The following is a 22,857-nucleotide window of genomic DNA, read 5'->3' as shown; positions in this document are numbered from 1 at the left end:
GAGGATTATAGAGTTCAGCACATTCAAGAGTTTGGGGGAGTTTCACCAGAGACATCAGAAGCATCTTACCTGGGGTCAAAGAAAATGGACCTTCTCAGTGCAAAGGGCTTTTTTTAGATGATAAATGAAAAGAGTGGAGAGACACAGAATCCAACTAAACAAACAAAAAAATGTTGTTTTTTTTTGTTGGTGTTTGTCTGCTGTGTTCCAAGTATTGTCAAGAGGAACATGAACCAACACTTCCAGTATAGCTGAAGGCAACTATTTAAACAAGCTGGGCTTTGTTAACACCTCAGCAGTACCACAGGCAGATCAGCTACATACCACAATACTCTGATGCAGTAGTTCCTGCTAAAGGGCCCCTGACCACATCCTGGGCAAATACAAAATACAGTACATAAGCATAATGTTCTGTACCAAAAATATTTTTTTAAATCGAACTTACGTATTACATACTACAAAGTAAATCACTTATGTAATTTACTTTGTAGAGAAACTGGATTTGGGGTTTTCAGTGACTGTAAGTCATGCTGAAAATTGAATATGTCTAATTAATTTGACCATCTTTTATTGCTTTTAATTTCCTGTCCACACTGTGGTAACGTTGATGGTGGTTAACGGTGACGCACCTTTATAGCTGATCTGCCATAAACAGCCCAGGAAGAAGAACGTTGCTTTCTGGACTGAAGGGGGCAGCATCTTGTCATCTAGCCCTACCTACCCGAAGAAGAAGTAGAGCGGGTGGGAGCAGTGGAGCGTCTAGAAGCGTTTTGTTTATCCTGTTGTTCAAGTCAAACACATTACCGCAACGGTTTAGCATTACTGTCTCTGGGAGTTCAAACAAGCGTCTGAGGAGTTTAAATGGCGGCTATAAGCAGTATGAGCAGAATGTCAGGGCTCTGTTTCCATGCTGTTCGTCAAACGGCTGCACGTAAGGCGCTGAGGCTGCTGCAGCGGAGGTCCTTCAGAGTCACTGTGAGTTTAAACTTCTTTAATTTAAGTTACAATAAAGTCTACAGCCGCTTTAGTTGTTTGTGTCCTGAAGAGGTCACTAGAGGCCGAGGACAGGCGGTGTACATGGAAATAAGAGGGTGACGGCGAGCTTATTATTTGTCTTCAGGAATGCAAGAAACTACAGGAACGCGTTGACTTGGGTTCTCGCGGTAGTTGTAAACCAGATAGTTATTTTAGCATCTTCTCGGTTCTAACGTACCTCTCTTATGATGTCCCTCCAAAGCAGTCATGTGACGACACACTAACATAATGTTAATCCATTAATAAGATCCCACTATCAGTTAGGTTTTTTTGTGAGCTAGTTTGCATTTCTTGTTCGAACTCTGACGCTAGCTATGTTGCTAGCTGACCCGGCTAAGATTTTGGGTTGCTCCCTTCCTATTGGTCAAACAAAGGGGCGTGAGGACTCTAAACAACCTGGTACCAGAAATTGTATAACACCTAAAGGGCGGCCAGGTACCGGTGTTGACTTAAAGCTTTGTTATAAACGTAGGACACAGTTTATGATGCTTTTAATGTACTAATTAAAAATCACAGTAAGAAAATATGAGCTGTAAATGTAGTGAAGAAACTATTTACTGCAGGGTTTTCCAAAGAGTATATACACTCACCGGCCACTTTATTAGGTACACCTTGCTGAGATTGTTCGTGCTTTATGACATGGTGCATTATCCTGCTGGAAGTAACCATCAGAAGATGGGTACACTGTGGTCATAAAAGGATGGACATGGTCAGCAACAATACTCAGGTAGGCTGTGGCGTTGACATGATGATCAGTTAGTACTAAGGGGCCCAAAGTGTGCCAAGAAAATATCAACCACACCATTACACCACCACCACCAGCCTGAACCGTTGATACAAGGCAGGATGGATCCATGCTTACATGTTGTTGATGCCAAATTCTGACCCTACCATCTGAATGATGCAGCAGAAATCGAGACTCATCAGACCAGGCAATGTTTTTCCAATCTTCTATTGTCCAATTTTGGTGAGCCTGTGTGAACTGTAGCCTCAGTTTCCTGATAGCTGACAGGAGTGGCACCCGGTGTGGTCTTCTGCTGCTGTAGCCCATCGGCCTCAAGGTTCGACGTGTTGTGCATTCAGAGATGCTCTTCTGTATGCCTTGGTTGTAACGAGTGGTTATTTGAGTTACTGTTGCCTTTCTATCAGCTTGAACCAGTCTGGCCATTCTCCTCTGACCTCTGGCATCAGCAAGGCATTTGCGCCCACAGAACTGCCGCTCACTGGATATTTTCTCTTTTTTGGACCATTCTCTGTAAATCCTAGAGATGGTAGTGCGTGAAAATCCCAGTAGATCAGCAGTTTCTCAAATACTTAGACCAGGCGTTTGGCACCAACAACCATGCCACGTTCAAAGTCACTTAAATCACCTTTCTTCCACATTCTGATGCTCGGTTTGAACTGCAGCAGATCGTCTTGACCATGTCTACATGCCTAAATGCATTGACTTGCTGCCATGTGATTGGCTGATTAGAAATTTGCGTTAACGAGCAGTTGGACAGGTGTGTGGTAATAAATTTCAATTTTGTAGACAAGTTAATTTACTTCAATAGTTCAGTTCAAGAAACAGAATAAATACAATTCTTTACTCTGTTATATATTTCAGGTGGGGGTTTTTATGACAATTTTAAAGTCAGATGATATTTCTCCCCAAATCAACACTGACTATGGAAACTTCACTCTGGACATCAAGCAACCTGGATTTGTGCCTCTCCACTCTTTCCTTCAGACTCGGGGATCTTGATTTCCAAATAAAATGCCAAATTTACTTTTTTTCTGAAGAGAATCTTGGACCACTGAGCAATGGCCCAGTCCAGGGGTCTTGGTGCCTGGTCTTCAGGGCCTACAATTCTTCATCTTTTAGACGTGTCCCTACTCCAACACACCCATTCATTTAAGTCAGATTTGTGGCAGTAGGGAAAGACCCAGAACATGCAGGGCCGTGGGCCTTGACAGCCAGGTCCTGAGAACCACTGTCCTAGTCTCTTTTTGCCATTAGGCCATGGAATACATTTCCGATATTGTCCCTGGCTTAGGAGTGGCTTAGCACAAGGAAGCTGACAGTTGTAACTCATGTCTGTGTGGTGTGTCTCTGACTTTAGCAGCAGCCCATGCCTTGTAGCTTTTCTCCAAACTCTTCAATGGGATTATGTTATCCATGTTTATTGTTCACCTTTTCCCAACACACATTTTTCTTCCACTCAACTTTCCATGATTATGCTTGGATATAGCACTCTGTGGACAGCCAGCTTCAGTAGCACCAACATTTTGTGGTTATACTTTCCTTGAGGAGGGTTTCAATAAGCTTCTTCCCAATTATTGTCAAGGCCATAACACGTCCATAACATTTCAGTCTTAAAAATCATAATTTTAAGTAGTGTGTAATATTCTAAGTTTGTGAGAATCTAAACTTTGGGTTTATATTAAGTTTGAGCCCTAATCATCAAACCTAACAGGGATAAATGCATATATATTGTACCGTGTGTAATGACTGAATATTGTGTACTTTCAACCAGTTGGGGCATCCTGCTGTTACAGTGGTTGACTGGGGTCATGCTTTTTAAATCTAATGACTCCAACTGCATCTATTCCTTTGACCTTTTCTCTCTGACCCCACATGAAAAATCCAGCATCACCAATTTAGGTGTAAAAATGGACCCCAGCCTAAAATGTGACTCACGTTTCAACGCTGTGGTGAAGTCCTCCTTCTTTCAGTTGAGACAGCTGTCAAAAGTCAAGCTACTTCTGTCTAGACGCCAACTAGAGACACTGATCATTTATCACCTCACGTCTGGATAATTATAACTGTCTTTTGACTGCAAAGCGCTGCTTCGTGTTTTTTAACTGGCACAAGCAAACGATAACTCAGGTTTTTGTCTCCCTTCAATGGTTTCGAATTCATTTTAAAATTTTGATTTGTTTTTAAGCCCCTTAATGGTCTTGGCCCTTCTTACTTAGCCGAGCTGCTTCACCTTGACATGCCAGGGCATGCTCTTAGTGTACGATAGCAATGTCTGTTATAATTAAGGACTGTATAGGTGCTAGTTCTGGTGTTGATATCCGCCCAGGGTGGCGGTAAGGAGCACAGACTGGATGCTGGAATAACTTTAGGGTCCTTTAATCATCGAACAGATGGCAAACAGCAGCCCCCATATTTACATATATTGGGATATGTATATATGTATGTGGTGTTTGGTCAGCTACGCACACATTGAGCTGCTGATGCTGATTACATGACCTGGCTTTGTATCGGACTGATTAAAGTGTTGCGCATTTCAAACCAAAGAGCACTCTTACCAGTGTTCATCACCACTAGAAGACTCCCTACGCCTTAATATAAACTAAACATTTCTCAGAGCTACAAACTCACTGCCTTTCCCACACTTGGATCAGCTGACCAGATGCTTTTGACTATCCTGAAGAAAATTCAAAGGAGAAAAACGCTTTGGTTGTAAAATGTCTTTTTCTCCTTGGCGTTTAACCCAGATTTTTTTCTGTGTTTTAATCTTTAACACTTTTGTATGTACCTGTGCTATTTTAAATTTTCTAGAGCTGCTATGTGGTAATGTATAGATGTTTTATTGCTCTATTGTTGTTCTCTTTCTTGCATTTTTTACAGCACTTGGTCAGCTGTTATGTTGTGTTAAAATGCTTTAGAAATTAAGTTGTATGTTCACACGCTATGACCACCCAACCTCATTCCAGCCTAAAATCTGATTCTTATCAAAGTCCTGGTGATTGAGTCCAGTGTATCTATGAGGCATCCTCTGTGTTTGGTGACATTCACTTATTGTCAACTGTCAGATGCTCCAATGACTGCCTGCTCTACCTTTCTCGGCTCCTGGCACCACTGATGCTTATATTTGATGTGTCGGGTTTTGGTTATTTGACCATAGTAATGAATACGTAACCCGTCACTGATTTCTAACGTGTAACATCTTAATTAAACCATTGCTCTTCAATGCATTCATTGTTTCTTTCAATAACTGTAAAACATTTTTTTTCCAGCTGTTCCTTTGCAAGGAAGAGACACACAGAAAATACAGAGTAAAACCACTAGCATGTAAATAAAATGATTTAATATGTAAAAATATATGTAAAGTTGTTTTGCCTTGTGGACTGAATATTCTCCATAAGTGTGATTTTGTGTTATGTTGCAGTTTTTAGTAATTTGTTCAGAGTTTTGTGTTCATAGTAGAAAGGTTCTGATAGTCCAAGTCTGTCTGAGGTGGGCAAATCAGATAATGACCATGTTAAGCTTCATCCGAGTCTGTTCTTGTTTTTGTTGACCTGTGGCGCCACTCAGAGGGAAGCAGCTAAGCTTGATCAGTTGGTTTTAGGAGTCTTTGTAGTCTCAGTAACAGAATAACAGAAATTCAGGAGGTAGGCTTGTAGTAAGTGTAAACTTAAACATAGCCGTTGATTACTCAGACATTCCCCTTGTCTTTAAGTAAAGCATCATTTATTTTGGAGCTGTGTGAAGACTCTTCATGGAGTTTCCACTTAGTTTCTTTCTTATTTTATGTAAACAAATAGTATGTTGGTTTAATTGTAAAAATATTGTATCAAGGATTACAAAAAGTCCAGTCAGATCTGTACATTTTTAATGTATTTGGATACTTTCATGAAAATATAAATTACATCTTCAAAGGAAGAGTTTGAATTTTCTTTTTCTTAATATCCTTGCTTTTACTCCTTCAGGCCATGCATCAGCAGCAGCCCTTTGACTCCTCTCTGGAAAAGCCCCAGTTTCCTGGAGCCTCAGCAGAGTTTGTGGACCATCTTGAATTCATTCAGCCCAATGTTATTTCTGGGATCGCAGTGTACCGGGTGATGGACAGGCAAGGCAACATAATCAACCCCTCTGAGGACCCTCAGGTAAAGCCAGTCTACCTACATGTGTCATTGTTAAAAGTGCACATTAGGAGGTCTACTCCAGTAAAGCTGTTTCTTTCCCGTTCAGCTCTCCAAAGAGACTGTGTTAAATTTTTATCAGAAGATGACGCTGCTGAACACAATGGACCGGATTCTTTATGAGTCACAGAGACAGGTAGGGTTTTCATTTTTTACTTCATAGTTTAACCAGAGAACAGGTGGAATTTGATGTCAAAAATGTGATTATTTGTGTCTGTTTCAGGGTCGAATCTCCTTCTACATGACCAACTATGGAGAGGAGGGGACACACATTGGCAGTGCTGCTGCTCTAGAGTCTAATGATTTGGTTTTTGGTCAATACAGAGAAGCTGGTAAGTTTCATCCTGCAGGTTGTGATTGTTGAATTTGTGTTTATGGAAACAGTTGGATGATTGATAAAGCTGCTCTTATACTTTGTGACCTTTTAACATTTCAAACAGCACCGTGCAAAGCACAAACTTGTTGCCTGAAGGTTGTTTTTCACTTCATGCAAACAGGCTAGTTTGTGTTCCTTTTTTATACTTAAACAACTGCATAAGTTTGCACACCCTTAAAGGTATTTCACATTTTGTCAAATTACAACCACCATGTATTTTAGTGGATCTGTATGTGGTAGAACAACACAAAATAGTGCAGAATTGATGTGGAAGAAAACTTATACATGAGTTGAAAATCCAGAAACTTTTGGGCCAGGGTTAGAGAAACTTGTTAATTTGCTTAAGGCGGCAAGAACCAGAACAACAGCTTTTCTGGCCAGGACATTTTATACTTCACAAGAACTGAAATGCAGAACTCCTGCACTCTGTCATTTTAGTTACAACACCAGGTGGGAGATGGGACAACTTTTAGTCATGTCCTCCACAGACCTGACCTTTTTTTATTTATTTATTTATTTTTTGTGGCACTAGAGGCCTTTATTTTTTCATTTTTCCGACAGTAGGCAAACAGGAAAGAGTGCAAAGAGAGGGAGAGACAATCAGCACCGGGTCCGGTACTCGAACACAGGACAGCTGCATTTGGGACTATGGCCTCTGCACATGGTCGCTCATTTAATACCTACACCACCAGCGCCGCGCCCCGATCTAACCAAAATGAAACGTTTTAGCCTTTTTGCAGAAGCCCATGTGTGGCAGAAAACTCTAAACATACTATTCCCATTGGTAGTGGCAGCGTCAGGCTATGGGGTTTCTTTTTTTCAGCAGCAACAGTGAAACTGGTAACAGACCTGTTAGAGGCTGCAAAAAGCTTGAGACTAGATAGGAGGTTCTCCTTCCTGCAAAATAACCCTAAACATTCAGCCAGATTTGCAGTGGAGTAGTTTATCATGTGTTTTACTGAGACATGGCTGCAGGATCATATCCCCGACTCCAGTGTCTTTCTGCCAGGCTTTTTAACCATACGAGCAGACAAAGATTTAAGGAGGAGCAGCAAATGTAAAGGAGGTGGACTGGCAGTACTTGTGAACAACAGATGGTGTAATCCAGGACATGTAACTGTGAAGTGTCATCTCTGCAGTCCAGATATTGAACTGTTGGCAGTAGGTTTTCGTCCATATTATTTACCCAGAGAGTTCACCAGTGTTATTTTGGCAACAGTTTACGTTCCACCTTCCACTGTTGCTGACACTGCATGTGATGCCACCAGCTCAGTTGTTGCTAAGCTACAGACACAAAACCCCAATGCTTTTGTGGCAATTTCTGTTGATTTTAACCATGCTTCACTCTCTGCTACACTTCCAACGTTTCAACAGTTTGTCAGCTGATCTACCAGAGAAAACAAAACATTGGATTTGTTTTATGCAAATGTCAAGGATTCATACACCTCTACAGCAAGACCTCCTCTAGGCAAATCAGATCTTGTTTTTCTCTGCTCGAAATATAAGCCCCTTGTTCAGAGGCAACCTGTAATAAAGAGGACTGTGAGAAAATGGTCACAGGAAGCTGAAGAAGTTCTGCAAGGTTGCTTTGAGGCAACACACTGGGACGCACTGTGCCAGCCACATGGAGAGGACATCAATGCCATGACTGAGTGTGTAACCGACTATATAAACTTCTGTGTGGATAACATCATCCCCACCAGAACCGTGAGATGCTTCCCCAATATCAAACCTTGGATCACCAGTGACCTGAAGGACCTGTTTAACAAGAAAAAAAGAGCCTTCAGAGAGGGAGACAGAGAATGATTGAGGATTATACAGAAGCAACTTAAGGTCAAGATAAGAGACAGCAAGGAGGTGTACAAGAAGAAGCTGGAGAGCAAGCTCCAGCAAAACAAAATCAAAGATGTGTGGTCAGGGATGAAGAAGATCACAGGCTTCAAGCAGAAGGATGATCAGACCGATGGAGGTCTGGACAGAGCCAATGAACTGAACACATTCTTCAATAGGTTCAGTTCAGAAACAAGCTTCGCATCTTCCTCTCCTGCTCACAGCCAAACAGACATTCCACCTTCCTTTGACCCACAGGACCCACAGCTGTCCAGTAACACCTCACATTTTTTATCATCCACCTCAGCCCTAGACCCTTCTGCTTCTACACGTTTGCCTTCAACCATATCAGAAGATGCTGATGCTTCCTTTGCTTCCCCCTTCCACCTGTGTGTCTCAAGAAGTCAGGTGAAGAGACAACTGGAGAGACTGAATAGGAATAAGGCTGCAGGTCCAGATCATGTCAGCCCTAGAGTCCTGAAGGCCTGTGCAGAGCAGCTCTGTGGGATTCTGCAGCACCTCTTCAACCTTAGCCTGGCCCAGAAGAAGGTTCCGGTGTTGTGGAAGACCTCCTGTCTTGTTCCGGTACCAAAGAAAACTCACCCATCAGTCCTCAATGACTATAGACCTGTTCCCCTGACATCTCACATCATGAAGGTCCTAGAGAGACTCCTGTTGGCCCACCTGAGTAAGCAAACAGTAAACCATCAGGACCTCCTTCAGTTTGCTTATCGCTGTGGAGTTGGAGTTGAAGATGCCATCATACACCTGCTTCAACAAACCCACTGTCAACTGGACAAAGCCAGCAGCACTGTGAGGATCATGTTCTTTGATTTCTCCAGTGCATTTAATACAATCCAACCTGATTTGCTTTGTCAGAAACTCCAGAAGACTCAACAATCTCCTGGATCAAAGATTACCTGACAAACAGACCAGAGTTTGTGAGACTGAAGGGTTGTGAGTCTAACCAGGTAGTCAGCAGCACAGGAGCACCACAGGGGACTGTACTCTCACCATTCCTTTTACTCTGTACACCTCAGACTTCCAGTACAAGACAGACTCCTGTCATCTGCAGAAATACTCGGATGATTCTGCAGTCGTGGGGTGGATCAGAGATGGACAAGAAGCTGAGTACAGGAAGGTGGTGGACCGCTTTGTGGCATGGTGTGGAAACAATCATCTCATTTTGAACGTGACTAAAACAAAGGAAATGATTGTAGATTTTAAGAGAAACAGGAATAAGTCAAAAACTATTTCTATCATGGGAGAAGTGGAGGTGGTGGAGGAGTACAGGTCCTTCTCAAAATATTAACATATTGTGATAAAGTTCATTATTTTCCATAATGTCATGATGAAAATTTAACATTCATATATTTTAGATTCATTGCACACTAACTGAAATATTTCAGGTCTTTTATTGTCTTAATACGGATGATTTTGGCATACAGCTCATGAAAACCCAAAATTCCTATCTCACAAAATTAGCATATTTCATCCGACCAATAAAAGAAAAGTGTTTTTAATACAAAAAACGTCAACCTTCAAATAATCATGTACAGTTATGCACTCAATACTTGGTCGGGAATCCTTTTGCAGAAATGACTGCTTCAATGCGGCGTGGCATGGAGGCAATCAGCCTGTGGCACTGCTGAGGTCTTATGGAGGCCCAGGATGCTTCGATAGCAACCTTTAGCTCATCCAGAGTGTTGGGTCTTGAGTCTCTCAACGTTCTCTTCACAATATCCCACAGATTCTCTATGGGGTTCAGGTCAGGAGAGTTGGCAGGCCAATTGAGCACAGTGATACCATGGTCAGTAAACCATTTACCAGTGGTTTTGGCACTGTGAGCAGGTGCCAGGTCATGCTGAAAAATGAAATCTTCATCTCCATAAAGCTTTTCAGCAGATGGAAGCATGAAGTGCTCCAAAATCTCCTGATAGCTAGCTGCATTGACCCTGCCCTTGATAAAACACAGTGGACCAACACCAGCAGCTGACACGGCACCCCAGACCATCACTGACTGTGGGTACTTGACACTGGACTTCTGGCATTTTGGCATTTCCTTCTCCCCAGTCTTCCTCCAGACTCTGGCACCTTGATTTCCGAATGACATGCAGAATTTGCTTTAATCCGAAAAAAGTACTTTGGACCACTGAGCAACAGTCCAGTGCTGCTTCTCTGTAGCCCAGGTCAGGCGCTTCTGCCGCTGTTTCTGGTTCAAAAGTGGCTTGACCTGGGGAATGCGGCACCTGTAGCCCATTTCCTGCACACGCCTGTGCACGGTGGCTCTGGATGTTTCTACTTCAGACTCAGTCCACTGCTTCCGCGGGTCCCCCAAGGTCTGGAATCGGCCCTTCTCCACAATCTTCCTCAGGGTCCGGTCACCTTTTCTCGTTGTGCAGCGTTTTCTGCCACACTTTTTCCTTCCCACAGACTTCCCACTGAGGTGCCTTGATACAGCACTCTGGGAACAGCCTATTCGTTCAGAAATTTCTTTCTGTGTCTTACCCCCTTGCTTGAGGGTGTCAATAGTGGCCTTCTGGACAGCAGTCAGGTCGGCAGTCTTGCCCATGATTGGGGTTTTGAGTGATGAACCAGGCTGGAAGTTTTAAAGGCCTCAGGAATCTTTTGCAGGTGTTTAGAGTTAACTCGTTGATTCAGATGATGAGGTTCATAGCTCGTTTAGAGACCCTTTTAATGATATGCTAATTTTGTGAGATAGGAATTTTGGGTTTTCATGAGCTGTATGCCAAAATCATCCGTATTAAGACAATAAAAGACCTGAAATATTTCAGTTAGTGTGCAATGAATCTAAAATATATGAATGTTAAAGTTTCATCATGACATTATGGAAAATAATGAACTTTATCACAATATGCTAATATTTTGAGAAGGGCCTGTATACATACCTCGGTGTTCACCTGGACAACAGACCAGAGTGGAGATGCAACAGTGAAGCCAACTACAAGAAGGGACAGAGCAGACTGTACTTCTTGAGGAAGCTTAGGTCCTTTGGTGTTTGCAGCAAGATGCTGCATATCTTCTATAAGTCTGTTGTGGAGAGTCTGATCTCTTCTGCCATCATTTGCTGGGGAAGCAGCATCAGAGCCAGGGACTTAAAAAAGCTCAACAAGCTGATAAAGAAGGCTGGCTCTGTTCTGGGGACTCCTCTGGAACCTCTGGAGATCATTGTGGAAAGACGGATTCTTCATAAAATGAAGAACATTATGGAGAACACTGAGCATCCTCTTCATGAGACTGTCCTACAACAACACAGTGTCTTCAGTCAGAGGCTTCTTCAGATCTGCTGTAAGACGGAGCACTACAGGAGATCCTTCCTGCCCACAGCCATCAGCATCTACAACGGCTCTTTGAGGAAACGTTCATAATATGAGCTATAACAACATTTAATTTCCCTTTGGGATTAATAAAGTATTTTTGAATTGAATTTTGAATTGAATTTAGTTAAAAACATGTTAGAATGGCCTAGTCAAAGTCCAGACATAAATACACTTAAGAATCTTATTTATATGGCAGCAATTTGCTACACATATCATCTAAAGGCACTAAAAAAAAAACGACAGTGGAAAGAAAAAATCTCCTTTTAACCGAAAGAATCCTCCAGCACAACCAGAACCAGGCTCAGTGTGAGCGGCCATCTGCCACGACCGACTGAGGATTTCAGAAGAAAAGTAAACGTTAATTTCAGTAGTAGCTGCTTTAGTGGCTTCATCTAGGAGAGGAACACAGCTAAGCAGGTCAGATTTGAGGCAGTTTTCAAGTCTGTAGGATGAAAGGGAGCACATACAGTTAGTCGTAGTAAAAGCGAGGTGAAACGTGCAGCAGTAGCTTGGCCAATGCCCACCGCCATAAAGGTCTCACAGCTAAACATGCCAGGCCAGATGTAGCTTCTATGAACAGAAAAACAGAGTGAGAACATTATGTTTCAAAACTGAAATAACAGCAAATAATGCAAAATTGGAGAGTAGTAGGAGAATGTAGCAGAGTGAAGAAAAGTGGTTATTATGTCCTCCAGCAGCCTAAACCTATAGCAGCATAACTACGTTAGCTCTGGCCAGTCTAACTATAAGCTCTACCAAAAAGGAACGTTTTAAACCTAGTCTTAAACAGGATGTCTGCCTCACGGACTAAAACCGGGAGCTGGTTCCACAGGAGAGGAGCCTGATAACTAAAGGATCTGCCTCCCATTCTACTTCTAGAGACTCTAGGAACCACCAGTAAACCTGCAGTCTTGGAGCAAAGTGCTCTGTTAGGAACATATCAGATCTCCACTGTACAATAGATATTGAATATTAATGGCTTTATATGTCAGAAAGAGAATTTAAAATCCTGTTCTGCATTTAACAGGATTTCCATCTTGTTGCTTGCTGTTTCTGTATGTGTTTTGCCAGGAGAGGGGGTTGGCAACGTGGCATTTCTTTGGTTTTGTGATGGTGATGGTTAACTGAAGCAGAGAAGCAAAGTCCCCGGTGTGGTCGTTTTTTTCATGCGGTCAAAAGGGCAGGGAAATGTATATAATACCGCTTATCGGCCATAACAGTAATATTAGTACCAGATAGCGATATCTGCCTAAATTTTCACATTGGTGGATCTCTATCCTTTTACTTGAGGATTGTACGCCACCTTGTGTAGGTCCAGTCCTCGAGAGCTAATGTCCTGCAACTTTTGTATGCATACTTGCTCGAAGAAAAAAAAATATTTAATCAAATTGCTGAACTCCCTCATCAGCATGCCACTCAGCTCTGCAAAGGCCTGGTGAAGAGCCATTTATTCGATTCAAGTGTGAAGAAGGGAAGATGGCAGCTCTTGAGGACTTGACTATGGCACTCCAGGTCTATCACATAAAAGCTGAATAAAATACATTGAAGTCTTTGGTTGTAATTTAACACAATGTAAAAAAGTTCAAGATGAATGAACGTAAGCAATGCTCTGTATTTGAGGCAAACATCGTCCCATTAGAAGTCTTAATTACCATGAATATTTGGGGTTTTCATGTATAAGTATTTCCATGTGGCCCAACAGGAGTGCTGATGTACCGTGGTTTCCCTCTGGATCTCTTCATGGCTCAGTGTTACGCCAATGCTGATGACCTCGGGAAGGGCCGACAGATGCCTGTCCACTATGGCTGCAAAGAACGGAATTTTGTCACAATCTCGTCTCCTTTGGCCACACAGATTCCTCAAGGTGAGGCTGCATATCTACTTTTACCCCAACTTTGTAAATGTAGACAGTGCTGTGACAAAAAAGCAGAAAGGTAAGAAATCTGTATTTTCACGACTCGTTATAATCATGATCCTGTTTTTGTCAGCGACTGGAGCTGCGTACGCACTGAAGCGGGAGAACACAAACCGTGCCGTGATCTGTTATTTCGGGGAGGGAGCAGCCAGTGAAGGGGATGCCCACGCCGGATTCAACTTCTCAGCAACTCTCGAGTGCCCGCTGATATTCTTCTGTCGCAACAACGGCTACGCGATCTCTACCCCGACCAACGAGCAGTACAGGGGGGACGGCATCGGTAAGCCCGAGTGGGGTTTCTGTTGAGACCGATTTAGGATCTGAATAGTTCAATCACGCCTTTAATTCCCTCCAACAGCTGCTCGTGGGCCTGGTTATGGCATGCTGTCCATTCGCGTTGATGGGAACGATGTGTTTGCCGTGTACAACGCCACAAAGGAAGCACGGCGCAGGGCTGTGGCTGAAAACCAGCCTTTCCTTATCGAGGCAATGACTTACAGGTTAGTAATGACATGCTGAGCAACATTAAGGGTCTTTGTGAGCAATCACAGCTCTGTTTATTAGGAATATTTGTCCTTTTTCTGTCTACTCTCTTTCTCTTAGTGGCAAGATTCAGGGGTTTCTAGATAGACTTTTTTAGTTTGGTCAATTTAAAAAAAAAAAGTTTTGTTTTTGACATTTGAAAGACTGTGATCAAACCTAAATCCACCCTTCCTCATGGCACAGCCCTTGATGAGCTCCTCAAAGCAGGAAATCTTGAGCCAAAACACCTTATTTTTATTATTAAAATCTGTAATAAAGGCTTTAAAACAAAAATATATAAAATAGACAAGAAAGCCAATTTTTCCTACTGCTTATAAGTAGGAAAAAAATGAAACCAGTAAAAGTTATTAAAAAAAAGCAGCATAGTTTGATCTGTTTTACTTTCTGCCTTATATGTCTACGTCTTGCCATTTTTCACACACTCCATTCCATGCTTATTCTGAAGTTAAACATAACAGTCAAGTAGTGAAAGGCGAAAAGAATAAAAAATGACCTTTAATAAGTTGCTAAAAGGTGTGTGATGCAAAACAGGCGACTGATGTAAATGTATTTAAGCACAATAAAAGATATGTTGACACCAAAATGAAATATGACCTGTTTTTATGAGGGCAGCCTCGGAAAGTTGGGATTTCACTTCTAAAGTTCATTTTACATCTTAAGGTGTGTTCCTGACAACCAGAAGCAGACAGTGCTGTTGGATTTGAATAACAAATTCTTGTCAAGGAGAAATCCTCGAAAATCATTTGTTTGACGTAATTACTCTCAAATCAGTCTCAAATGTTTGAAATGGTTCCTTGTTCGAATCAAATTACCACTAAAAGGGGAAAGCTTCTATAGAAAAGTGTACTAGATTAGATTGACAGTATGTATAGAAATGCATTGTCACAACACCTTTAAACTCAATACCATTTTCGGCGGCCCTTTTTTTTTTGGTGCAGTGTTCTTTCTAATAAATTGCAGAAAATATTATCAATCACAATTTGGCAATTTTCCAAACCAGTAAATAGAAATTTATCACCAATTTAGAAAAATATACAATTTAAAAGTTTTGCTTCCCTGGATTACAAAACATTAGACAAAATATTACTTAGTATTTTATTTTTTACTATGATTGCTTATCTTTAGTGTGTTTCTGTGTACTTTCACTTGCCTGTCAGTGTAGTGCTGATACGTTTATCTTCAGTGATAGAGTGACATCAAAGATAGTTATATTCTAAAGTGGGTTAAACAAGTTTTAACACGGATCTGCTCCATGCAAATGTGCTTGGCAGCATACCTTTCAGTTTTTGTTTCTTGTCATTTTGCACCATATTGTCTTTGGTGATCAGCCGGTTGCTACGGCTGAGTGATTTCTGCTATAATTGTCAAACTAGTCTGGGTCCAATGTTTAAAGTTTACATTATTTTACTATTAGCCGCTATTTCCTTTACAACTAAACAGGAGTAATGTTGGGAGCACGCTGGTCATTTTATTGCTTCACTGTTAAGTAGTGGACGCAGCTGTCTGCTGAGGGATATTTTCCCGCGTTTATGTATACCCGCTGTAAAACAGAGTGTAACACGGTGCCAACTGGGCAGCAAAGATTGACTTAACATTGCAACATGGCTATCTATAAGTAGCTAATATGTAAACAGATCGCATAAGCTTAAGTCTTCCAGGCGGTTTACTGCTTCACTGTTGCAGATACAGGAGCTTTACTGACCTTTTCAAGTTGCTCTCAAACATCAGTGTTAGTTGTAGTGTTAGCCAGCTAAAATCTGGCATCCTACAGCATTTTCTATTCGTCTTTCTATTGCATTTCTCATGTCTGCTAGAGAATCGGAAAGTCTTTAATTCTCAGCCTTTGCGGCACCATTGTCTGAAGATGGGCAACAACTTGGATAAAAATCGGTCCCTTTGTATGGATTTTTTGAGGCAAATTTCTATCTTTGAATAATTCTTTTTTTTTGTATCAGTAATATCTACCCGCAGAAATATACGTCAATGCTATTTCTCGTGGTTTAAGATGTTCCAAATTAGGCCTAATTTAGCTAATTAGCATACTTGACACCTACAGGAGTTGGACAATGAAACTGAAACACCTGTCATTTTAGTGTGGGAGGTTTCATGGCTAAATTGGACCAGTCTGGTAGCCAGTCTTCATTGATTGCACATTGCACCAGTAAGAGCAGAGTGTGAAGGTTCAATTAGCAGGGTAAGAGCACAGTTTTGCTCAAAATATTGAAATGCACACAACATTATGGGTGACATACCAGAGTTCAAAAGAGGACAAATTGTTGGTGCACGTCTTGCTGGCGCATCTGTGACCAAGACAGCAAGTCTTTGTGATGTATCAAGAGCCACGGTATCCAGGGTAATGTCAGCATAATACCAAGTAGGATGAACCACATCCAACAGGATTAACTTCAATGGTGCAAGGAGCACAAATCTTGGGCTGTGGACAATGTGAAACATGTATTGTTCTCTGATGAGTCCACCTTTACTGTTTTCCCCACATCTGGGAGAGTTACGGTGTGGAGAAGCCCCAAAGAAGCGTACCACCCACACTGTTGCATGCCCAGAGTGAAGCATGGGGGTGGATCAGTGATGGTTTGTGCTGCCATATCATAGCATTCCCTTGGCCCAATACGTGTGCCAAGGACTACTGAACCATTCTTGAGGACCATGTGCATCCAATGGTTCAAACATTGTATCCTGAAGGCGGTGCCGTGTATCAGGATGACAATGCACCAATACACACAGCAAGACTGGTGAAAGATTGGTTTGATGAACATGAAAGTGAAGTTGAACATCTCCCATGGCCTGCACAGTCACCAGATCTAAATATTATTGAGCCACTTTGGGTGTTTTGGAGGAGCGAGTCAGGAAACGTTTTCCTCCACCAGTATCACGTATTGACCTGGCCACTATCCTGCAAGAAGAATGGCTTAAAATCCCTCTGACCACTGTGCAGGACTTGTATGTCATTCCCAAGACGAATTTATGCTGTATTGGCCGCAAAAGGAGGCCCTACACCATACTAATAAATTATTGTGGTCTAGAACCAGGTGTTTCAGTTTCATTGTCCAACACCTGTAGATTTATATCTGCTGTAGGTGCAAATCAACACTTTCTGCTTAGTTTGGAATCTGACAGGAAAACTACAAATTATATAATTGTAAATTTACTCTGGGAGCAAAGGGTGAGCAACTTGGCTCCTCTGTAGCATGCACCTCTGGGTGATGAGTTGTCATGAGAAACTGAAAAACCAATCACAAGTGGACTTGGAATACCAGATCTTGAGGACTGGTTGCACTTTTCATGTTAATCCAAATTATTTTTATACACATTAGAAGCTGCTGTATAATGATATTTAGTTTACGTATAACCTTTTTAAGGGGAGAGCCCAAGAGTTAAGGTTTATGTAAGAAGTTTATTGTAATTAATGCATTTAAAGGTACACTCTTGACTAACAGAAGCACACTATGCAGTTGAATTATACATCAAGCTGTTGTGGAGAGGAAATACTCTCAGGTTGTTTTGAGAAACTACTTTCACTGTTTAATGTTTTAAATCTGAAAAGCCATACCTCAAAGACATGTCTGGACCTTCCTCAGAATCGGGCATCACAGCACAAGTGATGACAGCTCAGCCTACCGCTCTGTGGACGAGGTGAACTATTGGGACAAGCAGGACCACCCCATTTCCCGGCTGAGGCACTACATGACTGCACGCAGCTGGTGGAGCGAGGATGACGAGCGCAGCTGGAGAAAACAGTCCCGTAAGACTGTGATGGAGGCGTTCGAGAGGGCCGAGAGGCGCCTGAAGCCCAACCCTGAGCTGCTGTTCACTGACGTGTACCAGGAGATGATTCCTAGCCTGGAAAAGCAGAGGGAGTCCCTCTTTAGGCACATCCAGCAGTATAAAGAGCACTACCCCCTCGAACTGTATGAGAAATAACCGCAGTTGTGGCAACGTTTAAGTGAACAAATGTGGTTGTGTGAAGACTGAAAGTAGCTGTGGTACACTGCTGCAAAACACATAAGGTATTCATAGAGCAGTTTTGATGTGTCATTTCACTCTGCGCACAATATAGAAAGAACTTCTAATGGTTTTTGGTGCCTTACGGTAGAAGTAAAAGCCACAATTCACATACATGAAATACTTCCAGGAATTTTGGTTTGTTTTGAATGCTGATCCAACAGACGCATTAAAAAAAAGGACATCAGACAGCAGGATCTGGATATCTTTACCCCCTTTGTCTATGTATCTTTCATCACATCAGTTGATGAGCAGATTTCCTTGAGTGTCATTGATGTCATCTGAATTGCTCAATAATATAATCTGCATCATTAGTTTTTGTTTGTTGAGATGCTGTTACACCATATCCTGTTTCCCACAACTGTAGATCTGATTACATAAATGGGTTGTTTTGTTGAAAATAAACTGTAAAACAATGGTTGTCTTAGGAAGTATTTATTTATAATCAACACCATATCAAAAGGGAAGGATAGTTGACATGTAAATGTAGATTGACTTTTTGCTGGGAACGAGGTATGAAGTTCATGAGTCTGCAAAAACAAACTGGTTTTGCAATCTTAAATGTTCTGTAAGAACACAGATTCACTGCTTTGCTGAAATATTCCAGATTTATCCTGAGTTTTCTAAACAAGCTCTGTGTTCAACTCCCCCCTCTGTTGCAAGATGGTAAAAAAAGATAATTTCATTGGAGGCGACTTTTCCCCCATCAGTTTAACAAGACAACAAGGGGCTATGAATGGCTTTCCACATCTTCTCCATTTCCCTTGGTGAGCGCTGGTGGATCAGAAGATGGCTTTTGTGTACACATACGTTCTCCCGGTCTTCCCTCTTGACGTCAAAGGTCTGAAATCCTTGATGCCACTCGGGGTCAATTCCCAGAGCCTTCATGCACATCCCCATGTAAACGTCATCAATGGGGAACAGAGGAAACCGCTTTGAGACAAAAGAAAGGGACTGCATCAACTCTCCAGAGATGACAAATCCTCCTCCGCCAACGTAAGCAGGGTATGGGCCGCTGTAGAAGGTCAGAGGAATGTAGTATTTGTTTTGAGGGTCCCTGTGGGGACTCGCTGTGGACATGACTTGTCCAACATACAGCCGAGATGATTTAGAAGCGTCCAGAGACTCCAGGTAACTGATCAGTCCAGCTGTGTTGACAAAAATATCATCATCCCCACTGAAGACGAAGGACACCTGAGGACAGTTTCTCACAGTCCACTGGAGGACCATGTCCATTTTGAGAGTCAGGTTCAGAAAAGAGTCGTGGAAGTCCCACTGCACAACGTCTCCAAAGTGTTTGGCTTCAAATGACAGCAATGCGCCGAGGTTGGGGTTGTCGGGTGGGTAGCTACCAAGGAAGAACACCAGGCGCACTCTCAGTCCGTTCTGATACACCCCCTCTCGGCCCCATGTGTCCCGCACCGCCTGTCTCCTCTCGAAATTTGCTGGGGACGACTTAATGGCAAAGAGCAGGAAGGTCTGGTTGTTGCATTTGAAGGGCTGATTGAACAGGATCGGCGGAGATCTGCAGTTCATGCCCTTTAGAAAAGTCTGAAACAGGGGTGGGTAGGAGTCAAAATCATGAATGTTCAGTCTCAGAAAGTCCAGATTCTCCTCCCTGCAGACAGACCAAGGGATCTCTTTCTTTCCGGCGTTGAAACTATTCATTGCTGAGTAGAACAGACGGTTCCAGTACGCAGTGTCTTCAGGGATGATCTTTTTTAGGTCTTCAGAAGCTGCCGTGATGTGCGGTTTCAGAGGGGGCATTGTGAAGTCCACCTCCTCTGGGAAATCTGTGGCTATCCTGTTGGTATTGATCTCCAGATTTACAGTGAAGAAGTAGAAGAAGAGCAGAAACGTAGTGGCAAAAGCCATTGCCCAGAAGGTCTGCTTATACTTCATTAAATCAGAGCTGTTGGGGATGGTGTTCTTTCAGTGGAGATGATTGACCTGAGGTGACACTGAATGGTCCTGCAGGACAGAAAAGTAATGCATCAAACCGGGAACCCAGACATGAGAAGACCAGGGTAGATATACATGAGACTCCTGCTGTTTTGCATGAATTACAATTTTATTTTGGATTTTCTCAAATCCACAAAGGGTCAAACTTATACATATACAGGTCCTTCTCAAAAAATTAGCATATTGTGATAAAGTTCATTATTTTCCATAATGTCATGATGAAAATTTAACATTAATATATTTTAGATTCATTGCACACTAACTGAAATATTTCAGGTCTTTTATTGTCTTAATACGGATGATTTTGGCATACAGCTCATGAAAACCCAAAATTCCTATCTCACAAAATTAGCATATCATTAAAAGGGTCTCTAAACGAGCTATGAACCTAATCATCTGAATTAACGAGTTAACTCTAAACACCTGCAAAAGATTCCTGAGGCCTTTAAAACTCCCAGCCTGGTTCATCACTCAAAACCCCAATCATGGGTAAGACTGCCGACCTGACTGCTGTCCAGAAGGCCACTATTGACACCCTCAAGCAAGAGGGTAAGACACAGAAAGAAATTTCTGAACGAATAGGCTGTTCCCAGAGTGCTGTATCAAGGCACCTCAGTGGGAAGTCTGTGGGAAGGAAAATGTGTGGCAGAAAACGCTGCACAACGAGAAGAGGTGACCGGACCCTGAGGAAGATTGTGGAGAAGGGCCGATTCCAGACCTTGGGGGACCTGCGGAACCAGTGGACTGAGTCTGGAGTAGAAACATCCAGAGCCACCGTGCACAGGCGTGTGCAGGAAATGGGCTACAGGTGCCGCATTCCCCAGACCTGGGCTACAGAGAAGCAGCACTGGACAGTTGCTCAGTGGTCCAAAGTACTTTTTTCGGATCAAAGCAAATTCTGCATGTCATTCGGAAATCAAGGTGCCAGAGTCTGGAGGAAGACTGGGGAGAAGGAAATGCCAAAATGCCAGAAGTCCAGTGTCAAGTACCCACAGTCAGTGATGGTCTGGGGTGCCGTGTCAGCTGCTGGTGTTGGTCCACTGTGTTTTATCAAGGGCAGGGTCAATGCAGCTAGCTATCAGGAGATTTTGGAGCACTTCATGCTTCCATCTGCTGAAAAGCTTTATGGAGATGAAGATTTCATTTTTCAGCACGACCTGGCACGTGCTCACAGTGCCAAAACCACTGGTAAATGGTTTACTGACCATGGTATCACTGTGCTCAATTGGCCTGCCAACTCTCCTGACCTGAACCCCATAGAGAATCTGTGGGATATTGTGAAGAGAACGTTGAGAGACTCAAGACCCAACACTCTGGATGAGCTAAAGGCCGCTATCGAAGCATCCTGGGCCTCCATAAGACCTCAGCAGTGCCACAGGCTGATTGCCTCCATGCCACGCCGCATTGAAGCAGTCATTTCTGCAAAAGGATTCCCGACCAAGTATTGAGTGCATAACTGTACATGATTATTTGAAGGTTGACGTTTTTTGTATTAAAAACACTTTTCTTTTATTGGTCGGATGAAATATGCTAATTTTGTGAGATAGGAATTTTGGGTTTTTATGAGCTGTATGCCACAATCATCCGTATTAAGACAATAAAAGACCTGAAATATTTCAGTTAGTGTGCAATGAATCTAAAATATATGAATGTTAAATGTTCATCATTACATTATGGAAAATAATGAACTTTATCACAATATGCTAATTTTTTGAGAAGGACCTGTAGACTAAAAAACAAAGTAAGGAACTTTGGGTTTTGTATTTGCTCTATAATGCTTCTTGGGAATAACATGGCTACAATTTATTCTGTTATTAATGCCGTTTGTTGTCGTTTATGGTACTGAATTATTAAAGTTTGAAAAACAAGGAAGAGACGTCGGGGCCTCGATATGAGGAAGAACCGCACAATCACCCCCTCAAGCTGCTCACCAGCATTGTTTGCACATTGTTGCGGGATCGTCTCCCAGTATTCAACCAGTTAAGTCAGCCATCGTGTTTGTATCAGTTACTCTGGTTAAAACATTATTAATAAACTACGGTGGTAATATTAGAGCATGTTTGCAGGAATCCTGGAATAAATTATAGCATTTATGTGGGTATTTTGTCAGCAAGCACCGTGATCCTTCACAAAGACACGATAACTGGGTCTAGATCAAGCCCTACTGGAGGAACCCTATAAATGAGTTGGAGATTTTAAATTGAGAAGCTGAAATACTCTATATATTGTTTTTTTTTATTGAGATGCCATGTAATTACTTGGAAAAAGTGCCAGTGAAATTTAATTCAGTTAAGCGCATTAAATATACTATTAAGGTCAAGATTATAAGGACAACTTAACCGCGCTTACTAAAATATGCTTACATTTTTATATAAACGCTTACTGTAACTGTAAACATGTTTGCAGGAGTGTAGGTAGGCTTATTTTCAGTTAAACGAAATGAATCTGCTTTAGTTACTGGTTGTTTCCTGAAAGACCTAGGGTGACGCACCTGATCTCAGGTGTTCAATTAGAAATAAACCAGCCGGAAGAAATCCCAAAGCACCTGAACGCTGAAAAAACAGCCTGGATCATTATATCCACACAACAATATGTACCGCTTTATTATTCATAAAGGTCCCATTTAAAAAAAAGTCGGTTCTATTTCAATTTATTCTAAAATATCGTGACAAATTGTCACGATATTTTAGCCAAGATCAGACATAAAACTTGAATATTAGGTCAAAAAGGTCGGAAATTAGATACTCACAGTAAAAAAATGAAGCCACTGGTACAAAAAAGTTGAAATAATTTCCACTTGCTCCGTAAATCCCGCTCTGGAAATGATGCGAGCTGTTGGTCTCACCTCATATTTCCAGTTTAACCACTGACGCCTTGTTTCAGTTCAGTAAATATAGTGAATCCAGATCAGCCAGCACAGG

The 22,857-nt window shown here is 42.0% G+C and overlaps 2 protein-coding genes across 3 annotated transcripts; one reads left to right on the top strand and one right to left on the bottom strand.

Moving 5' to 3' along the window:
• The first annotated feature begins 693 nt into the window (after nucleotides 1-693).
• On the top strand, nucleotides 694-18,391 carry bckdha (branched chain keto acid dehydrogenase E1 subunit alpha). The gene is made up of 8 exons (XM_047391049.1): nucleotides 694-975; nucleotides 5,737-5,913; nucleotides 5,999-6,085; nucleotides 6,173-6,281; nucleotides 13,199-13,360; nucleotides 13,485-13,691; nucleotides 13,770-13,911; nucleotides 17,551-18,391. The coding sequence occupies exons 1-8, from the start codon at nucleotides 862-864 to the stop codon at nucleotides 17,891-17,893; spliced, it is 1,341 nt and encodes a 446-aa protein (XP_047247005.1). The 5' UTR covers nucleotides 694-861; the 3' UTR covers nucleotides 17,894-18,391.
• Nucleotides 18,392-18,393: 2 nt separating this feature from the next.
• On the bottom strand, nucleotides 18,394-22,823 carry b3gnt2l (UDP-GlcNAc:betaGal beta-1,3-N-acetylglucosaminyltransferase 2, like). Of its 2 annotated transcripts, none has more exons than XM_047391050.1 (2): nucleotides 22,686-22,823; nucleotides 18,394-19,945 (listed from the first exon to the last, which is right to left on the bottom strand). In XM_047391050.1, the coding sequence occupies exon 2, from the start codon at nucleotides 19,874-19,876 to the stop codon at nucleotides 18,686-18,688; it is 1,191 nt and encodes a 396-aa protein (XP_047247006.1). In that variant the 5' UTR covers nucleotides 19,877-19,945; nucleotides 22,686-22,823; the 3' UTR covers nucleotides 18,394-18,685. The 2 variants fall into 2 exon arrangements, with proteins under 2 accessions (XP_047247006.1, XP_047247007.1); XM_047391051.1 differs by lacking the exon at nucleotides 22,686-22,823 and adding an exon at nucleotides 22,428-22,669.
• Nucleotides 22,824-22,857: the final 34 nt, after the last annotated feature.

Source organism: Girardinichthys multiradiatus, chromosome 18 (genome assembly GCF_021462225.1).
Source record: "Girardinichthys multiradiatus isolate DD_20200921_A chromosome 18, DD_fGirMul_XY1, whole genome shotgun sequence".
Classification (NCBI taxonomy): Eukaryota; Metazoa; Chordata; class Actinopteri; order Cyprinodontiformes; family Goodeidae; genus Girardinichthys; species Girardinichthys multiradiatus.
The sequence above is the reverse complement of the archived record's forward strand: the minus strand, read 5'-3'. Positions and strand labels throughout refer to the sequence as shown.